The 19,092-nt window shown below is 44.4% G+C and overlaps 2 protein-coding genes across 3 annotated transcripts in view; one reads left to right on the top strand and one right to left on the bottom strand.

The window, feature by feature from the left end:
- Positions 1 to 2,157, top strand: part of INSYN2A (inhibitory synaptic factor 2A) — a 40,461-nt gene extending 38,304 nt beyond the window's left edge. Inside the window, exon 4 of the mRNA XM_009087100.4 lies at positions 158 to 2,157. Within this exon, the coding sequence (XP_009085348.1) occupies positions 158 to 341 (184 nt within the window). The 3' untranslated portion in view covers positions 342 to 2,157. The remainder of the gene's footprint in view (positions 1 to 157) is intronic.
- The window catches only part of DOCK1 (dedicator of cytokinesis 1), a 271,299-nt gene that overhangs the window by 178,500 nt on the left and 73,707 nt on the right, over positions 1 to 19,092 (bottom strand). For both annotated transcript variants that reach the window (XM_050976529.1, XM_050976530.1), the window contains exons 24-27: positions 17,205 to 17,275; positions 15,435 to 15,541; positions 8,875 to 9,002; positions 7,318 to 7,413 (exon numbers count right to left, since the gene is read on the bottom strand). In XM_050976529.1, the coding sequence (XP_050832486.1) occupies positions 7,318 to 7,413; positions 8,875 to 9,002; positions 15,435 to 15,541; positions 17,205 to 17,275 (402 nt within the window). The remainder of the gene's footprint in view (positions 1 to 7,317; positions 7,414 to 8,874; positions 9,003 to 15,434; positions 15,542 to 17,204; positions 17,276 to 19,092) is intronic.

Genomic DNA, 19,092 nt, shown 5'->3' with positions numbered 1-19,092 from the left:
TATTTTTCTCCTGTAATTTGTCCCTTTTTGAACTTCCCCTTTCCATTTTCATGCAAGAAGTTATTTACTGACTTCCATAAATTAAGCACTTAGACATTGGGTTAATTAATTTTTTTATCATCATAATTAATGAGTGTTTTTCTCTTCCCATTTCTAGCGTGGAATTGGATTTTAAACAGCAAGAAGATAAACTACAGCCAGTTTTGAGAAAACTTCATCCTATTGAGGAAACTCAGGTTGCACCTTTGCCTTATTCTCAGGAGAGCTACTCCTCTACTCCCAAGCAAAAATCCAAAACTGAATCAAAAAAGCACGGAAGATGGAAACTCTGGTTCCTTTAACCCAAGTCCATGAGGTGTGGAGTTCAAGGCCTTCTTTGACAAATCTCTGGAGTTGTATCCATCAGCTCTGAAGGGATCTTGGTGGAAGGAGCGTGGCCAGGGGCAGCGTGCAGCTCTCACCGCGCGTCCCTTTGTAGCGACGGACTCACGCCCAGCAGCACGGGCTTGGGAACCCCCTGCCCACTCCTACCTGCAGTTTGCCAACGTGGGATGGAAAACCTGAATGGAAATTTGGACAAAGATGGGAAGTAAAACTGTTTCCCTCCCCTCCTCAGATCCGAAAGCGCTCCGACCCGTTCAAGCGTAGGCTGGCATCTGCTCCCCCAGGAATGGTGGAAGCCTTCTGGGGGTTTGGGTTGTTGTCTCTGGACAGCAACGAGGGGGAAAAACAACAGCAAGCCTTATGTTTGCAGTGGTGTTGAGTTTTACAGCTCCATGTTGATCGGGGAGTGCAGTTTTCAGCACAGAATTCCTGGACAAAGCACAATTTTTCCCGCGGCCCGGCGGCCGCGCCGATCTCCGAGACGTGACTGTGGTGTATTCTCTGCCTTCATGCGATGTAAACTCCAACCAAGCTCTCACATTTCAACCTCATCTCTGGTTTAGCTGTGTCCTCACCACCAGAAGAACCGCTCTGCTGCTCAGCCCCAGCAGGGCAGTGGCCAGAAACCTCCCAAAAATCAGGCCCAGCCTTTAAGCACCTGCAGCTGACAAGGGTCCAGGGCATGGCCAAGCCCTCAGTGTCACCTTGGAAAGGTCTCAGCCACACAGAACAAAACCCAGCCCCAAAACAGACCCATCCCCATCCGGACTGCTGGCCTTGGCCATGGGTTAGTGGTTTTTTCTAAGAGCCTTTGGAAAACCTCTCCACTGCTGCAGAAGGCACCAGGAGATGTCCAGGCTGCAGCACTGCTTGGAAGGAGCTGAAATTGGAAATGCTATTTATTTATTTATTAAGCTGCTCAGATGGGTTTCCCAGCTTATTATAATTTATATCTCAATCTATTAATTGTATTCAGTAATTGAAACACTTAGGAGAGAGATGTGAATCAGATTTTTCCTAATTTGGCTTGTTTTTTTTTTTTTGAAAAGGCACTTAAAATTTTGCTCTGACTTATAAACTGCAACTTTTCCTTTATTTGCTACTGCCATTAAACTTGCATCTAAAATGACATTGGTGGAAAAATTCCTCATGCTGGAAGTGGCCAGGGAGTGGGAATCTTGTCTTTTGTTTTGGTTTGGGATTTTTCCCTAAGGATTTCAGATCATTTGAGTGTCATGTGACAAACTGGGTTTGAAATTGCATCCCCTGTAGCAGCAGGAAAGTACAAATTCTTCAGCCTTTAGGTGCAAGGACTGTGATCATTAATTTACACAGACTAAAAATTTGGGGAAGTGTTTTTCTTTTACACTGTTTCTCCTCTTAGCTCAGCATCCAATTGACTCCTGAGAGGAAACTGGAGAAAAAGAACTTAATTTTTTTTTCCCCTCAAAGAGCAAGAAAAGCAAATTAAAACAGGAAAGGAAATGCAGAAGATGCCTATGGCCAGCTCAATATTTGCAGTAAACCTTCAAGAGGGCTACGAGCTCTTGCACAGAAGCAAATCCTGAAATCCTCTGGTGGGAGTTGAAGGATTAGGAAGGTGATCCTGTACACAAGGAAGTGCCATTGTTTCATGTGGAAAAAAACCCCAAATTTCATGTATTTTATATTGTTTTTAACTAAAATATAGAACTGTTTACAAGACAGCTCACACGACATAGCTTAGAAACCCAAATATTTCCAAACAAAAAAAAAAAAAAAACCAAACTTTTTTTTTAAAGCAGAAAGGAATCTCAAAAATGGGCAGAAAAAGGGAAATACAGCAGTATTCATTATTTAAAAAACATTAATAACTAATGCACTCCTCCATGCTAACAGGCCTAGTGTTTGGGGTTTTTGAAAGAAATTAAACCAAGCATCTCTCCATGGCAATCAACTCCCAAATCCTCAGTAGCTTTGTGTGTGCAGGGACCCTGAGTGATCCAGAGCTCCTGGAACCGGGGGAAAAGAGGGAGGAAACTCCAAGTGGAGAAACAAAGAGCTCAAAGGGAAAGTTCTCACGGCGTGTTCTGTACATGTCCAGGCTATTTTCTTAAGAAGTTGCAAATTTTTAATTTTTTACATTTTTTTAAACCTGGGGAAAGCTGACATCACCATAGAGTCTTGCTTCCAACTGACATCTGGTGTTCTCTGGTACCCTCCGATGTACTTTGTAATAAAATGTTTTTGCAAGTGTGTAAAATGTATCATAATTGTATTGCCTTTAGAATCACTCAGGCTCAGGTTAGATAGACACCAAGAGAGAAAAAAAACCCAACCTAATTCTTTAGAGCTTTTAGTTCAATGTGACAGAGCTATTTTCACCCTCATGTAGAAGATCTTGGAGGTTCTAATGAGGAAAATGCATTTTTATCTTCAATGTGGCTTTGCTGGATTCACTGGCAGTCCCCTGCACTTCACACACTGATTTTCTAGCTGCACTTCTCCCATCTCCTGCTTCAAAATACTTTTTAGCCAATAAATACTGCAGTGATTTTATATCCCTTGCTCTTTGCTGAGTCCTTTTAATTTCCACACAGCAACAGTTGCATTCTTTGGTTTAGAACTAGGAGGAAAACACTATTCCTGTGAGTAGCACTTGGTTTCTTAAAGATGAAAGACAAAAATAACTGTAAAAATACTTAAAAAAAACCAGGATAAAGTAAAACAAAAACCAAGATTAAAACTGAAAAATCCTACCATGGGTACAAAGTGTTTGCTTTTTCTTGCCTAAAATGCAAAACCACTGTTCATGCCTTTGATTTCACTCGATGTTTCAAAGGTTAAATCACTTTTTCCAATCAAATAGAGCAATTTTTCATCAACTTCCCAACCAAGTCAGCTGTTAAATTATACCAGGACCTGTGTATTACCACGTATTATATATTGCTGCTGGAATTGAGCTGGAATTGAACCAGACTGCCACCAAAAATCCAACTGCACCAACACCATTTTGTCTGGGAGAACGAAAGGGACCTGCATGAAGATTTTTAATATTCCATACAAGCCATCAGTGGTTCATTAAAACAACTGGAGTGCTACAAATGTGTCCATTTGTTTAGGTGAGTGCAGCTCGTTCCCATAAATGTTGGTAGGGAATGCAACAGGGATGGTTTGACAACAGGAAAAAAGCTCAGTATTAGTGATGGAATAAAATCATGGCCTCCATCCAAACACCACTTCAGTTTCAGTGAAATTAGCTTGCAATATGGAATTTCAAATGATTTTGAAAGAGAAGAAAACATGTGACTCAATAAAGCAAAGTATTTTTACATGGAAGAAGTCTGGTGAAGAAAATGAGGTTTTCCCCCCAGTTTTGGAATGCAAGAAGCCTGACCTGGGCAGATTTTAAGGCACAGGAAGGTAATTTACACCCAGATTCCACTCCTGAATAACAAACTGCAGCCCCAGAGCCCCCTGTGACCATCAGTAACTCTGATTTCAGGCTTGCACCTGTATTTCCATCCTTCTGGAGAGGCCTGCAGCCTGGGAGTGCTGAGAGATGGACAATCCACCATGGGGATTGATTGACTGATTGATTGATTGATTGATTGATGATGCAGAGCTCCCCATCAGTGCCACTCTGCTCTACACAACCCTCGTCACTCTCCTTGTGCCAGGTGTCACCTGCACCCCACAGAGATTCCCCTTCTCAATCTCCTTCCAGAGCCTCAGACAGATCCCACAGATTCCCTTTTTCTCCTTCTGCTGGCTCCTGCATCATTTCTGCTCTGGGGTCACCTCACCCTCACCCCAAAGCACAGAGGGGAGAGCAGCAAAGTGGAGAAGATTCCACTCATCAGCAACACCCCAAAGTCCTGTCCAGTGCTTCCCTCTCACAGCCCCAAAATCACCCCTTTTCCCTGGTGACAGGAGTCAGGAGTCACTGCCTTTGCTCCCCAAACACCTTCAGCTGTTCCCAGAGCCACTCTCCCTATGGACACACTCTTGGAAGTTAACACCAGGGGAACATGGAATGCTTTGGGTTGGAAGGGACCTCAGAGACCATCTCATTCCAACCCAATCCTCCTCCAGGCCAGGAGATTTCCCTTCAGAAATGACAGAGCTTGGTTTCCTCTGGAAATGAGGCACAGCCCAAGCTGCTGTCAGGAGGAGGAGGAGGAGGAGCAGCCATGGATCATTCTGGAGCTGCTCTGTCCTGATTTACTGCAGGAGGCCGAGGTGCTGCCTCACATGGAACCCAACGTTGTCCAAAAGCCACCAGGAAAGAGAAGAGAAGGTTTAAAACCACCCTTCCAAAGGCTCAAGGAAGTTTGCTCAATTCACTTTTTCTTCAGGCAATGTGCTCTTCAGTCAGAAAGGTTTTGTGGTTTTATTTCCAGGTGATTTCTCCCTGGGCCAGGAGCAGCAGCAGCTCAAAGCAGAGCAAAATTACCCTAAAGCAGGAGCAGCAGGACAGCTCAGCACCCTCAGGCTGCATCCTGTACTAACAACAGAATCATTATATAAAATAAATATTAATAATATTAGAATCTTCTGCTCAGAAAATGGATCAACTAAAAACCACCACTAAGACTTGGGAGGGAAAAACAGTCCAAGCCAACGAGGATTAAAAATTCTTTTGCTAACACAATTATTGTCAAACCAGATTTTAAACTTATCATTTATACTTCACTTCATATCTGGTTCTTCTCCTTGCAATTGGCTTCTTATTTCAAGGTAATTCTCTTTTGAAGGTATAGGACAAAACTTGCTTTTGATTTTATCAAGGAACTCACATTTAAGGAGGAAAAAATGAAAACCAAATGTGCAAAGCCAAAGGAGACTATTGGAGAATCCTTCCAGTTCAGTGCTGCAGAAAAGGCTCATCCTGAAATTAAAACTTCTCACTTGAGCACTGAAATCCTTGACATTCCTCCACTGCTCATAAACTGCATTATGCAACATCAGGTTTTGGATGGAGATGGTGTCACTGAGTATTTTTCCAGGGAGAAAACATGCCAGCTTTAGGACACCAACACAGTTATATTTATAGAATAAAAGATGGGTTCTGTCCTGTATTTTAATTCTTTTAAAGAAATTATCATTACTTTAACTCTGTCAAATATTTCAAATTCCTTCCTTCCAGTCACCCTGTATGGGTAATTCTCTGCTACAGGTAAAACTAAAAAAGGAAAAGTCACTGCATCATTTCAACCCAAATCTGATGTGAGAGAGGTCAGGCTGTGCTTCCAAATTATTATTATTATTATTATTAATTTTCCTGCTCCTACTTTGCTGACACCACAAAAATGAGTTGTGGCTGGTTATTTAACAGGGGAATCTCCTCAGCAAAGCTGCATTGTAAGGTAGGAGTAAGTACTCATTAAAAACAGCATAAAATCTCAGTGTTCATTAGCTGATTCTGGAGGCTGTGCATGAGGGAGCACAATGCACATCTTTAATATCCCTGCTCCGAGTTCACACACACACACAAAAGTTTTCAGATCTACTCTGCTAACTGCAAAAGGCATAATTAACGTTTTTAAATATCACCTGCACCACCTTCATCAAAACAATAATTAACTCTCATTCAGCCTGAAACTGAGGAAGTTTAAATAACACACAAGCCTTTCAATTTCCTTGCACTGCTGCATCCCAGCCCTGGAATATTCTGTAGGAATGTTTTGCTTGGAGCCATTTCCCCACAGAGGCTGTGGATTCCCATCCCTGGAAGTGCCCAAAGCCAGGCTGGACAGGGCTTGGAGCAGCCTGGGAGAGTGGAACTGTCCCTGCCCATGGCAGGAGTGGAACAAAATGAGCTTTAAGGTCCTTCCAACCCAAACCATCCTGGGGATTCTGAGACTTCTTGCTCCAGCAATGGATCTGGAGATCCATTATCCCTTCCTTACCATAAAAGCCCAAGTGACACACATGGGAGACCAAAACTGAGCCAGTGGGTGATGCACCAAAGACAAAGTGAAACTGCAGAAGATTTACCAACACAAGCACCCCCAAATGCCAAGGAGATGGGCAGCAGCAGGTCAGGAAAAGGTGCTGAGGACACAGAGCCCTGTGTCAAAAATCACTGTGTGCAAAAGTCAAATATCACAGTGTGCCATTACAGGGAGAATTTCAACTGGGAAGGAAAGAGGAGATCAGAACACCAAGCTGCTGATGGGCTCATCTGTCTGACTAACAATTAACCCCATGGTAAGAAATCAGTGCACTGAGCCAGACTGACCCAAATTGATGCAGAACTGAGGGACAAGTGGCTCAGACACAGCACAAACCTGGCTCACTTCGACCAGGTCCCTGGAGGGATCAGCTGCCAGCTGCAGACAGCTAAAAGAATACAAGAGAAAGGCAAACACACAGAGAGGGCCCCAAAACCACACAAAGAGGCCCCCAAAACCACACAGATCTGTCCCCATCTCAGATAGCAACAAGCCTCATTATTTTTTCAACATTTAGTCCAATATTCATTAATTAACAGTGGAAAAATTCAAGTGTAAGGCTTTAAAATCACAGTGTTAAGTCAACAGGGTGGCTTGCATCAGTCCTTCCTCTAAACATAATTTTGGGCTCTGTTCTTCAGTCATTTGAGCACTCACCTTGGTTATCTCAGTTTCAGTCAAAAAGACAAGTAAATGCTTGTAAAGCAGTAACAACAGCCAAGTCTCATTTCCACACTTCCCAGCTGGCTAATTACCAATACTCCATCATTTGGTGTACACAGATATCAATCCTGGCTAATCACCTGCTCACAGAGATTTTTCAAGCTTTCATTTTTTTTTGCTCTTCCCCTGTGTCAACCACAGCAAAATTACCAGGCAGTGCTTTCCAGCTTCCTGAGCACAGAGAGAGGAGGTTTTGATTGCTTTGGGTCACCTGGGACTGCAATCCTATTACAGGCAGGTTCAGGGAGATGTGACCGAGTTTGAGTTTACTCACAATGAGCTCTGAGTCCCGTCCCATGGAAATCACAGTTCTGTTCACTGTCCTCAGCAGGTTCTCCATGATGATCTGGACATGGCGTTGTGTGGGGCCCTGAGGACAAGGAATAAATCAGGGATAGCTACAAACAACAGACAGCAGCACAACTGGACCACGTGTGCTGCCTTTCAACCCACCTGTCTGGTGGAATTTAAATAAAACATCACTTGCTGTTGATCACAAGGGGTTTAACCAAGTGGTATTTTGGCAATACATGTTTCTGATAAATTAAAATGTGCTGTTACAATGTCAGGGTATGACATTTAGTTACCCATGAATTTTCCTCCCCCAAGTCACTCTTCCAACATCAAACCCCCACTGGCATTACCAGACCCAGGGAGGGGGGGCTGCTCTGCAACAGCTCAATTAAAAGGAAGAGAAAAGCAAAGCAAAACCTTCATTAAGGAACTGCCAATTTCAGTCAACATTAGAAGCAATCTACCACTACTTTTGAAAGAGTTAAAATGAAATATTTATTCCAAGCAGATTTTAAGGACAAATCCAGAAACCTCACATGGAATGATGGGCAAAAAACAAAGCCAAAAACACCAAAAGGAGAAAGGAACAGATGAGCTTTGCTCCCATCTTCTACTTTATAGATGAAAAATAGATTTGTGTATTTGAAGGACAATTCACCAGCAGCACAAACTCACCCAGGAGCTGGTCCTGCTGCCAGGATCAGCCTGGGAGAGGGTGGGGTGCAGGGGAGCCCCCACCAGGGAGAGAAAAGCAGCCAACAAAGAGAGACAGGAGCAGCCAAGCTGCCAGAACCAAATTCCTCCTGTAAAACAGCCCCAGCTCTGAGGCAGCCACACAGAGCTACTTCCAAAAACAAACAAAATCAGAGCAAAACCCAAAAAAACCCCAATGAAATGAGATGCCAGAGAGGATGTGAGTAGCTGACCCCTGAGGTCCTTTCCAGCTGAATTAGTGCATGATTCTACACAGCACTGAAGGCTCAGGCAGCAGCAGCAGCCCAAATTTCAGCAGAGCATCAAATCACTGCAGCTCTCTGGCAAAGCACCAATATTTGTATGTTTGTTGAGGTCAAGAGAAAGCAAAAAAGAGACTATTATGCAAAAAAAACAAAAAAAAAAGGGATATTACACATGCTGCATGTCTGGGAACTGTGTCAGCAACAATACAACTCAAATCTCCCAAAATGCCCATGGGAGAAAAGAAAAAGCACCAAAACACAACATTTTCCACCTGGAAGAGGCCAGGCACAGGAAATGAGGAAGGTTTAACTCCTAAGGACATTTATTTCTCCACTGTCTAACCAGAAAAGCTGCACTGGATGTGCCTCAGAAACAAGTGCTGTGCTGGATGTGACGTGTGAGATGGCACCCAACAAACATCCTCATCACTGGAGAACTGAGAGCTAGAAAAGGCTGCTTGGGAGGTTATTAAAAAAGAAAACCAAAAATCTAAACCTTCAGGAGTTACCTGCTTAACTCACTTCACTAAAACAATTTCTGTGAAGTGTTACTCATCACAGAGCCTGCCCACACTCACCACGTCTTTCTTGTAGAGCACTTCCAGGATGTTACTCAGCAACTGGCAGCAAGCCTCCAAATCTTCTTGTCTCTCCAAGTGATACTTGAGCTGGTCTGTCATTGTTGGCAGCAAGATTTCCCTGCAGTCTGCACACAAAACACGAGGTTACAAACACAGCTTTCAGGGCCTCCAGGCTGATGGGCTTCAGTGCTTACATAAGACACAAAAAAATATCAGGAAAAATAAATTAACTTCCAGCTTTTTAACCAAAGCCTCACCTCACCTTAAAAACTTCTGCCTCTGAACTGCCCCAGTACAAAAATAAAAAATTTTTGCTGCTAGTACAAAAATAAAAAATGCCCCTCCTTGCTCAAGCACCCAAGACTGCTCCTACATAGAGGGAATCACCAAGTCAAAATTAATTACTAATTATCCATATAAATGTCAGCCCAGGGAACAGCTTGGTTCTGCAGATCTGCCCCAGAGATGCTCTGTGATCACAGCCTTGTGCCTCTGCATTTGGGGAACCTCAGGATTTGTTGCTCCCTGAATTTTGGACTAGGAAAGGAAACAGCAGGTGAAGCAAGACCCCCCAGGGCAGAGGGGCAATGTGAACTGTCCCCAAATGCAGGGGAGGGGAGGAACCCCAAAGCCCAGCTGCTGAGCACTCCAGGAAAGGCACAGAACATGTCTTTGCAGAGCCTGGGAGGTGAATCAGCCTTTAATAACTTAAAAGGTCCCTAATTAAAGGGCTGAGGATGTTCCACAGCCCTGCTGAGCCCCACTGGCAGGGAGGGGGCAAAGATCAGTTTAATATCTGAGTCACCTCTGAGTGCCACTGCAGGGCTGGAGCTGCTCTGATCAATGGGGGAAGCACTCAAAATGCATTTCTGAGACAGGGAAAGCTGATTATTTGTCCCAGTGCTTGGCCTGCAGTGACACAGCCAGCACAGAACACTCCTTTCCCTCGGGGGGACTGCCAGGGCTCCTCAGCTCCCACCTGGGGCTGCTGAGAAACATGGGGGGAACCAAAACAGGCTGGGAACTCCACAAAATCATCCCAAGGGTGAGCAGGAGCAGCTGAGGGAGCTGGGGGGCTCAGCCAGGAGAAAAGGAGGCTCAGGGGGAACTTCTGGCTCTGCACAACTCCTGCCAGGAGGGAATGTTGAGTGAAGGACCCAGGGAATGGCTCCCACTGGCAGAGGGCAGGGATGGATGGGATATGGGCAGGAATTCCTGGCTGGGAGGGTGCCCAGAGCAGCTGGGGCTGCCCCTGGATCCCTGGCAGTGCCCAAGGCCAGGCTGGAGCAGTGGGAGGTGTCCCTGCCATGGCTGGGGGGGGATGGGATGAGCTTTAGGATCCTTCCAACCCAAACCATCCCATGGCTCTGTGATGTTCCAGCCAGCCCAGGGCTGTGGTGACACCCCCTCCATGAAGATGAGATTCTCAGTGCATCTTTGCTAGAAACAGCCTTGAAGAACTCTGAGCTGCTGCACTGATCACCTGGAAGCTCAGAGGAGGAAAGGGGAACCCTCATCACCTGCCTGCCACCAACACCCCCCAGCCCAGATTAACGAGAACCTTCATGGCCCAGAACATCAGCCCCTGCTCCCAAGGCAGCTCAGGACCTGCTGCACAGGGATCACAGACAATGCTAATTCCACATCTGCTCCACAGCAAGGCCAGCCCAGGGTGATTTAACAGGAGAGAATCAAAGATCCATCTGCACCAAAGGATGCTCAGCAGGAATTACCAATTAGCAGCACCCAAGGAGAGCCTTCAATGAACACAGGAGCTCTGCTGAAGGTGAATACACACCATAAATTTGTGTCAATAAAAACATTTCACTTCCTGGGACACTGATAAATCCATTTATTTTATGGTTCATTTAGTTCAAGTGGCCAAAAGGATTTAACCTGTGCTCAGTAACTTTGTTTCTACCCCAGAGCCTGTGAGTTGAGCCATGACTGAACAATAAGAACTCCTCTAAATGCTGGGTGTTGTCTACTCATATTCAACAGGCTCCAATTCCTCATGGAAAAATCCCTGGGTTTTCTCTTTGGAACTCCAGCAGCTCCACAGCTCACTGGGCAATCAGCTGGAAGTCACTTGGAAAACAAAGCAAGAGCAAATCCAAACAGCTCCACAGCAGAGAACAAACCAGATAAATCCCTGTTTACAGAAACCAAAACCTTGATCCTTGCAAGGACAGGACATTTCATTTAACTCCCAACCATCAGCACTGAAAATATCCACTAAATTATTATTAAACTGCTCCATAGTCAGGAAAAAATGATATTTAAGCCTTTTGGTTTAATTTCTAAATAATGGAGTAAAAATTATAAATAAGATTATATATATTATGTTATTATATGGTGGTAGGGATAAATGTTATTCATATATTCATTTACTTCTGGAAAAGTATATATTCATTTACAATTCCATACATTTAAAGTATTTATGCATTCACTTACCTCTACTATATGGAAACATTACTTATTGATATAATTACTACATGTTCCTATCTGTGTTTATAAATATCAATAAAATAAATTTCAAATCTATATTTTAAACTACTATATTACTATTAAACTATAACTATTTTAACTATTACATTACTTTTTTTTTAAGGGTACCACCAGTCTCCAACTCTGATCCAAGGTCCCCAACTCTCCAGATTTCCCAGTGAATCATCCAACACTCAACAACATCACTAAACCAAAATGCTTCAGCAAACTGCTTCACACACTCCCCTCTCAGCCCCAAACCCTTCAAGCTTCACAAATTCATCTATTTTGAATTTTAATTCCTCTGGAGACACAAGGAAATCTCCCTTGACCTCTCCAGGCACAGAATTAGAGCCTTTTTCTCCACCAGAAACAGGCTGATGAAATTCTCTGTGCACTTGCCAGCCTTCCCCAAGTCCCCAGTCCTGTAGTGCATATTGCTTTTAGAAAAGAAAATCTCATTTTTGCAGCAGGATCCAGGATTAGTTGACAGCTTATGTGGAAGTGTTCCCTCTCAGTTTAAAATTCCTCAATCAGTGAGAAGCAGGAGGGGCAGCCAAGAACATTTCAGTCATGAACTCCAATCCTCAGAGCGAGGGACAGGAAAATCTAAATTTTCAAAAGGCTGTGGATAGAGGTTTGGTTTGTTTTCAAGTGAGTTTGAATGTTTAGGAAAGGTTCCCAGCACAACTGAGGTTTCAGACCCAAAGCTCAGAGAATGATCAGGGTGAGAAGCTCAGAGGGCTGGAGCCCCTCTCCTCTGTAATAAAAGCCTGGATGTGGCACTGGGAGCCAGGGCTTGGCTGAGCTCTTGGGGCTGCACTCCAGGGTCTTGAAGGTCTATTCCAACCTGGACATTCTGGGAATTCCTGTGAGGAAAGGCTGGGAGAGCTGGGGGTGCTCACCTGGAGAGGAGCAGCTCCAGGGAGAGCTCAGAGCCCCTGGCAGGGCCTGAAGGGGCTCCAGGAGAGCTGGAGAGGGACTGGGGACAAGGATGGAGGGACAGGTCACAGGGAATGGCTCCCAGTGCCAGAGGGCAGGGATTGATGGAAGGAATTCCTGGCTGGGCTGGAATTCCCAGAGCAGCTGTGGCTGCCCCTGGATCCCTGGCAGTGCCCAAGGCCAGGCTGGAGCTCCCTGGGACAGTGGGAGGTGTCCCTGCCATGGCACTGGATGGGATCCAAGGTCCCTCCCAACCCAACCCCAATCCAGTCTGGGATTCTGTGACCCCAATGCCAAGAGAAGCTTTTAAGGCCACACCTTTTTTTACTGAATAAACCCCCCCAGACACCCATGGGAACCCCAGAGTGGTTTGGGGCATGCAGGTCCTGGAATCCCATCCCAGCCCCAGCACAGGCTGCTGGATTTAGGACATTCCTAACAGGCAGTGACAGGCAAACCCAGCTGAGGAGCCTCCTGATAAGATCTCAGAGCCATTAAGCAGCAGAGATCTGTCAGCAAACCTGCCCTGGGCCCTGATTAATCACCCTCCCATTAACACAGATCCATTTGAATTTCTCAGCAGCTCAATAATGCTGGACTGCACCATTCCCTGCACCCTGCAGGGCTGAGCTTGGGAGTCAGGCTTACAAAACAAACCAGCCACACTCAACTCCCACCTCTCCCTCTGGAAATGGAACTGCTTCAATGAGGAGGGCAAAGATTAATTTGGGAAATGCACCACAGCCTTTCTCAGGAGTGTGTTTCACACTCAGCTCCTTGTTTCAGCTGAGTTATCTCCATTTCTTCCTCCCAAGGAGAGTAGGGAGGAAGGATGATCCCTGATATCACTGACTTCTGTCCCAAAGTCAGCCAGGAGAAGGGAAAATCATTGCACAGTGAGCTGAGAATGAGGGAAGCAAAGGAATAACACTGACTAGAGCACAGCTCTAGCCAGGAAACATTGAATTATTCTTGGGGACACCTTTTTACCCGGGTCCAACACCAGCAACTCCACTTGCATTCCTCCTTTCACTTCTTGAAAATCCAGCATTTCAGGGCTGAATAATTTCAAATCATTTCAGAAGTGAAGATCAAGTCTGGACTTGGTGTTTCTACCAAATCTCTACACATGGTGACACAGGTGCTTAACTGTTTTTCAGAGATTGTAAGAGTGGTATAAAACCACCACAATGCCAATCCACCAAGATTTTTTTAAACTGGAACCAGCAAAATTTGTTTTATCAGCACTCAGCAGTCTGAGCTTTTGTGATCTGAGAGCAGAATCCTCCCAAATCTCCTTTCCCACTGAAGCAGTGCCTATTTGCTCCCTCATTACCTGCCCTGACAGCACACAAACACTTGGTTTGGGTCAGTTTAACCTGCAGCCAGCCTGAAAAAGAATCAAGTGCTTCACCTCAAAGGAGGAAATCTGTAGGACAAGTGCCTGAGCTCATCTTTCACTGGCCCATGAATGGGAAAGCAGAAAATAACAAGGCAGGGATGAACAGCACCTTTTGAAAGGTTTCTGCTTTCCTTCAGCCAGGAACAGCTCCAAGGCACAGAGGACACCCCAAAGCTCCATTTCCCACACACAGCTTCACTAAGCACAAAAGGTCAATTAATGATTTTTGATAAACCCCAACACTAAGTTACAACAGAGCCCAATCACCTGGCTGCTCCGTGCCCTTTGGAAATAACACATCCCAAGGGTTTTTTTGTAATTTTGCACTTTCATAATTGAGACTGCAGGTAAGAAATGGTAAAGAAGTGATTTTCCTCATGCCCAAGGCCAGGCTGGATAGGATTGGAGCAGCCAGGGATAGGGGAAGGTGCCTGTGAGAACTGGAAAAACAGAAACTCCCACAGACACTGAAGGGTTTGATCTGCAGCCTTGGGAGAAGCTTGGATTGATGCAGAAATCCAATACACAGATATTAAGCAGAAAAACCATAAACTCATATTTCTGTAGTTGTAAGTAAGAATATGCCTGAAGTGAGTGAGAAACGGCACTGATGGATGGTGAAGGGTTTCTGATGTAGGGTGGGGCTGTAGGGAATAAACTGAGAGTTTGGAATTAGAACAGAAGCAGATCTGTGCCTGTGAGACAGAAACCCATTGGACAAAAGTATCCAGAGTGCAGCAGGAGTGAGTAAAGGTGCTAGGTCAGAAAAGCAAAATAAACCCTGTGGCAGCTGTCCATTGGGTTAGAAAGTTCTAGATTGCCTCGTAGCAAAGAACTTGTGACTGCTCCTGAGCTATGGCTGAATGCCTGCTCCTCTGAAATCTCACAGCCCCTGAGACTGATGTTTGTCTGAGCAGTGAATCCTTCCTAGCCTGAAAACAGTCCCATCCCTTACTGGAGTTCTAGATGCTGAGAATTTTAAGTTTTGTGTGCTCACAGGCACTGACCCAAGAGAACACTGCACAGACCTGAGGCCATGGAGAAGCTTCCAGAATGGATTGATAGCACTGGGATTGTGGGTGTGGAGTTTGGATAGAAGGTATCACAGGGTGGGAAACTTAAGAGTTTGTAGTTTTAGAATATAGCAATATATTTGGGGAAGATGGAGGTTTTAGAGCAGAGGCTGGTCCTCCTTCCCTCTTCTCCATGGGTTTGGGTGGTGTTTTGTAATTGGACAGAAAAGTCCACAGTGCAGACTCTGAGTGATCAGTTATTGGGTTAAAAGGGAAAATAATTTAGGTGTCATTTCTTAATTGGACAGTTTGGCCTTAAAAGGCCTTGGAACAAGAGATAGTTGGGCATTTTGTTAATTGTTGGTGAAACACTGCAGAACTCACTGCTGAGAGACTGCAACACTGATAACAAATAATAAACACCTGAGTCTGAATGTGAACTGTCCTCTCAAGTGCCTTCAATCCCAACCTCCACAGAGGTGGAAAAAGAAAACCCAAACCCAGCAATCCCTCCATTATCAGTGGTGACAAGGACAGGTCCCCACCCAGCCAAGGGCAGCACTGGCTTTAGGGTCCCTTCCCAGCTAACCATGGGATTTGACTTTCCATCCTGTCCTTCCAGTGGAAGCCCCTTAAGGTGTCCCAGGCTGCAGGGGGGTGGCAGCAGGGCCAGTGACAGGGCCAGGGAGGGGAGCTGGGCTGTGCCTGCTCACCGTGCTGGGTGAAGAGGTCGCTGTGCACGATCTCGATCAGGCAGTAGAGCTTCTGGATGGTCAGGCGGCTGACGGGCACGTTGAGGATGAACTCGGTGAAGAGCTTGCTGCACACACAGGGAAAGCAAAAATCCATCCAACAAAAGCAGAACTAAATAATCCATCCAAAAACCCATTCAAAATCCAGGGAAAAACAACTTGGACACAGTCATCCACGAAGAACCCGACACACAACTTCCTGCTCTTGGATGAGCAAACTCAACTTTTTTTGAGGTATTAAAAAAAAAAAAATACAAAAATCAGAGAATCATGAATAGTTTCCAACAAATTTCTGTAATTTTTAATGTCTTTTCTTTTGTCCCCTCCCTTTTATTTCACTTTTAGATTCTTTGTCCATGTTTCATTGAAGATTTTAGGTTCCAAGTTTTCCTTGCCAGGAAGGAAAACTTGGATGTGCAGGAAGGAAAACTGATTATGTGCATCCATCAGCACATTTGTGATTATGGATGCCAAAAATAAGGTGATAATTAACATTGTAAGCTACCAACAAAAAATAATGAATAATTAAAAAAACACAGAAAAGGACATTTTAGGAAAAGGTACCATCACACTCATCAGCTGAGCTCCCACCTAAGATTGACAAGACTTTTCATTAATTTTCTACCCCTTCCTAAAATCTTGAGTTCTTTGATTTTCCTATTGAGACTTAAGTCAACCTCAATTTAAATACTTCCAGTGTTTTATTGTAATTTTGACTGGTAATACAATAGAAAAAAAATGTAATATTTGGGCTAAAACAGGCCAAGTCCTGCATTTTCCTTTCTCTTTTCCCAGGAATTTTGCTGTCACATACCAAAATTATTCTTTAGTCAGGAAACTCTACAAATCTGGATTTCCTAAGCCCAGGGAAGTGTAGATGTCAAACACTTCACAGTCCCCAGGCCAGCAGAAGGTAAATGCCAGGTTCCTCAGGCCACTGGAACATTAGACTAGGATTTTATTTATTTTATCCCTGTTTTATCTCTTTGCCTCCTTCTGACAGATCAAGACCATAAAAATAAAGCCAGACAAAATTTAGAAGGGTTTGTGCAGTAAAATCAGATTTAAAAGGTTTTTTCAGTTTGTAACAACACCATAAAAAATTAAATTGTGTTTTTCTCTCTAAGCTAAAAGTTCTGCTGAAATATCAGTTATTAGTTGGTTTTTGCACTTTTTTTTCCTTAAATACCCTGTCATGGTCCTTTTTATTTACTAACAACACTGTCATGTTTATGAGCTCCTGAGACATCGACCCAGCAACTGAATCACTGAATTATTTATTTTTTTTATTATTTACATGAAATCTATACATGAAAGAGGAAAGCATCGTGGTCCAGCTTAAGAGTTTTGATGGCAGCTGCCTGATTAATAACTCTTGCTAATGGTTTGCACTGCAAAGTTTGTCAGGCATTTGTTAGACATTATTTTTTAAAAATGAGCTCTTTGTGTAACCCTTAAAAATACCTGCAAGGGACAAAAAAAAATGCAATAAAAGGAAAGTGATAAAATTTCTCAGGTGATCCATATTTCACTGTCTCAGTATATATTTCTATATTTTTATATATTTTTGTATCTTTATATATAGTAGTAACTGGTAAAAATGAAATATATAGTGAATGTTTTTATGCTTATCTATATACTAAATGTATTTTATATATTTGTGTGTATTTATATATATATATATCTTTATAAAATAAAATTAGCACTCCACACTTAATTAACTCCACTCACCTGAGTTCCTTTGGATCAAACACCAATTTCACATCATTGACAATTGCTGGCAAGTATTTAAGTGCTGCACCCTAAAAAAAAAACACCAAAAAAAACAAATTAACAAAATTAAAGAGTTTAAAGGTGATGCAAACACTGCAAGAAGAGAATCACTCCTGAGGAGGTGACTTTGGTTTTAGCATTTTCTGTGACACCAGAGCTGAAACTCAGCGAAAATTAAACTTTCAAACTGATTTAAAGTAAGACAGAGGCATGAAATGTTCATAAACTGGGGAAACCTAGACCAAAATTAGAGATTTATAAGCTCCTTCCAACATTTTACAGAACTCTTTTGGTTCCTCTAATCCCTTTATCCCCATCCTCTCTTGGGCACTCTCTCATCCTCCTCCTCAGCCATGCTGGAGTTGTTTGGGTTTAATTTTCACTCCACTGCTTAAAAATTAAACAAAAAACCTAATTAGCATTTTCCCCTGCAGTAAATTCTGGGTAGCCACTCATGGAACCCTGGCTCTTCCCCATTCCCCTTGAACTCCTGCACAGCACATGAAAGAGCTCAGAAGATACAAACAGATGTTTAATATTTTAACTGTTTGTAGGGATTTTTACTCATTTTATCTTCTTAGGAACAATTCCTAAGGTATGGCATGCACTGAGCAACAGACTAGGAGAAAAAAAAACAACTCAAGAGTAATTGAATATAAACCAGAACAGCGAGACTTGTCTGCCTCACCTGGTGTCTTATCAATTAAATCAAATTGTTTGGTAACAGGTGTATTTCTGCCTGAGAAGAGGCAGGGCTGGATGGGATTTTGGGAATTAGGAATTGTTCCCTGGGAGGGTGGGGAGGGGCTGGGATGGAATTCCCAGAGCAGCTGGGGCTGCCCCTGGATCCCTGGCAGTGCCCAAGGCCAGGCTGGAGCACCTGGGGCAGTGGGAGGTGTCCCTGCCATGGCTGGGGTGGGGCTGGGTGAATTTTCAGATCTTTCCAGCCCAAGCCCCTCTGTCACTCTGTGATGTGAGCAATGATTGCAGTTTCCACCCCCCAGCCTGGACACACATGTCCCATCCCAGGTGGTTCTGCAGGCAGAAGAGCCACAGGAGGAGAATGGTCTCGAGGAGCCAACACAAACCCAACTCCTTTCTTTGCCAAGAGCTCCCCTTTCCTGCCACAACCCCTGCCATTCCACACCCAACCCCAGAGCCCTCAAAACCAACAAACCAATGCTGTGGTGGCACCCAAGGAGAACCTCAAGAGGCCACCAAGGCCGAGACCCCTCTCCAAAGGGAACACCCAGCCTGTCCCTGAGCTGGATGCAGATCTCAGAGCATCCAACTCTCAGTCACAACTCACTGAGGCTGCCAGGCTGGACCACCAACCACCCCACACCTGCTGCAAGCACTCCTGAGCTGGATAAAGATCTCAGAGCATCCAACTCTCAGTCACAGCCACTGAGGCTGCCAGGCTGGACCACCAACCACCCCACACCTGCTGCAAGCACTCCTGAGCTGGATAAAGATCTCAGAGCATCCAATTCTCAGTCACAACTCACTGAGGCTGCCAGGCTGGACCACCAACCACCCCACACCTGCTGCAAGCACTCCTGAGCTGGATAAAGATCTCAGAGCATCCAATTCTCAGTCACAACTCACTGAGGCTGCCAGGCTGGACCACCAACCACCCCTTGACCTGCTTGCAAGGCTGCTGAGCTGGATGCAGATCTCAGAGCACCCAGTTCTCAGTCACAACCCACTGAAGTTATAGCTGGATCACCAACCACCCCACACCTGCTGTAAGGACTCCTGAGCTGGATAAAGATCTCAGAGCATCCAATTCTCAGTCACAGCCACTGAGGCTGCCAGGCTGGACCACCAACCACCCTAAACCTGC

Source organism: Serinus canaria, chromosome 6 (genome assembly GCF_022539315.1).
Source record: "Serinus canaria isolate serCan28SL12 chromosome 6, serCan2020, whole genome shotgun sequence".
In the NCBI taxonomy this organism is placed as follows: domain Eukaryota; kingdom Metazoa; phylum Chordata; class Aves; order Passeriformes; family Fringillidae; genus Serinus; species Serinus canaria.
This window is presented reverse-complemented; position numbering and strand designations above follow the sequence as displayed.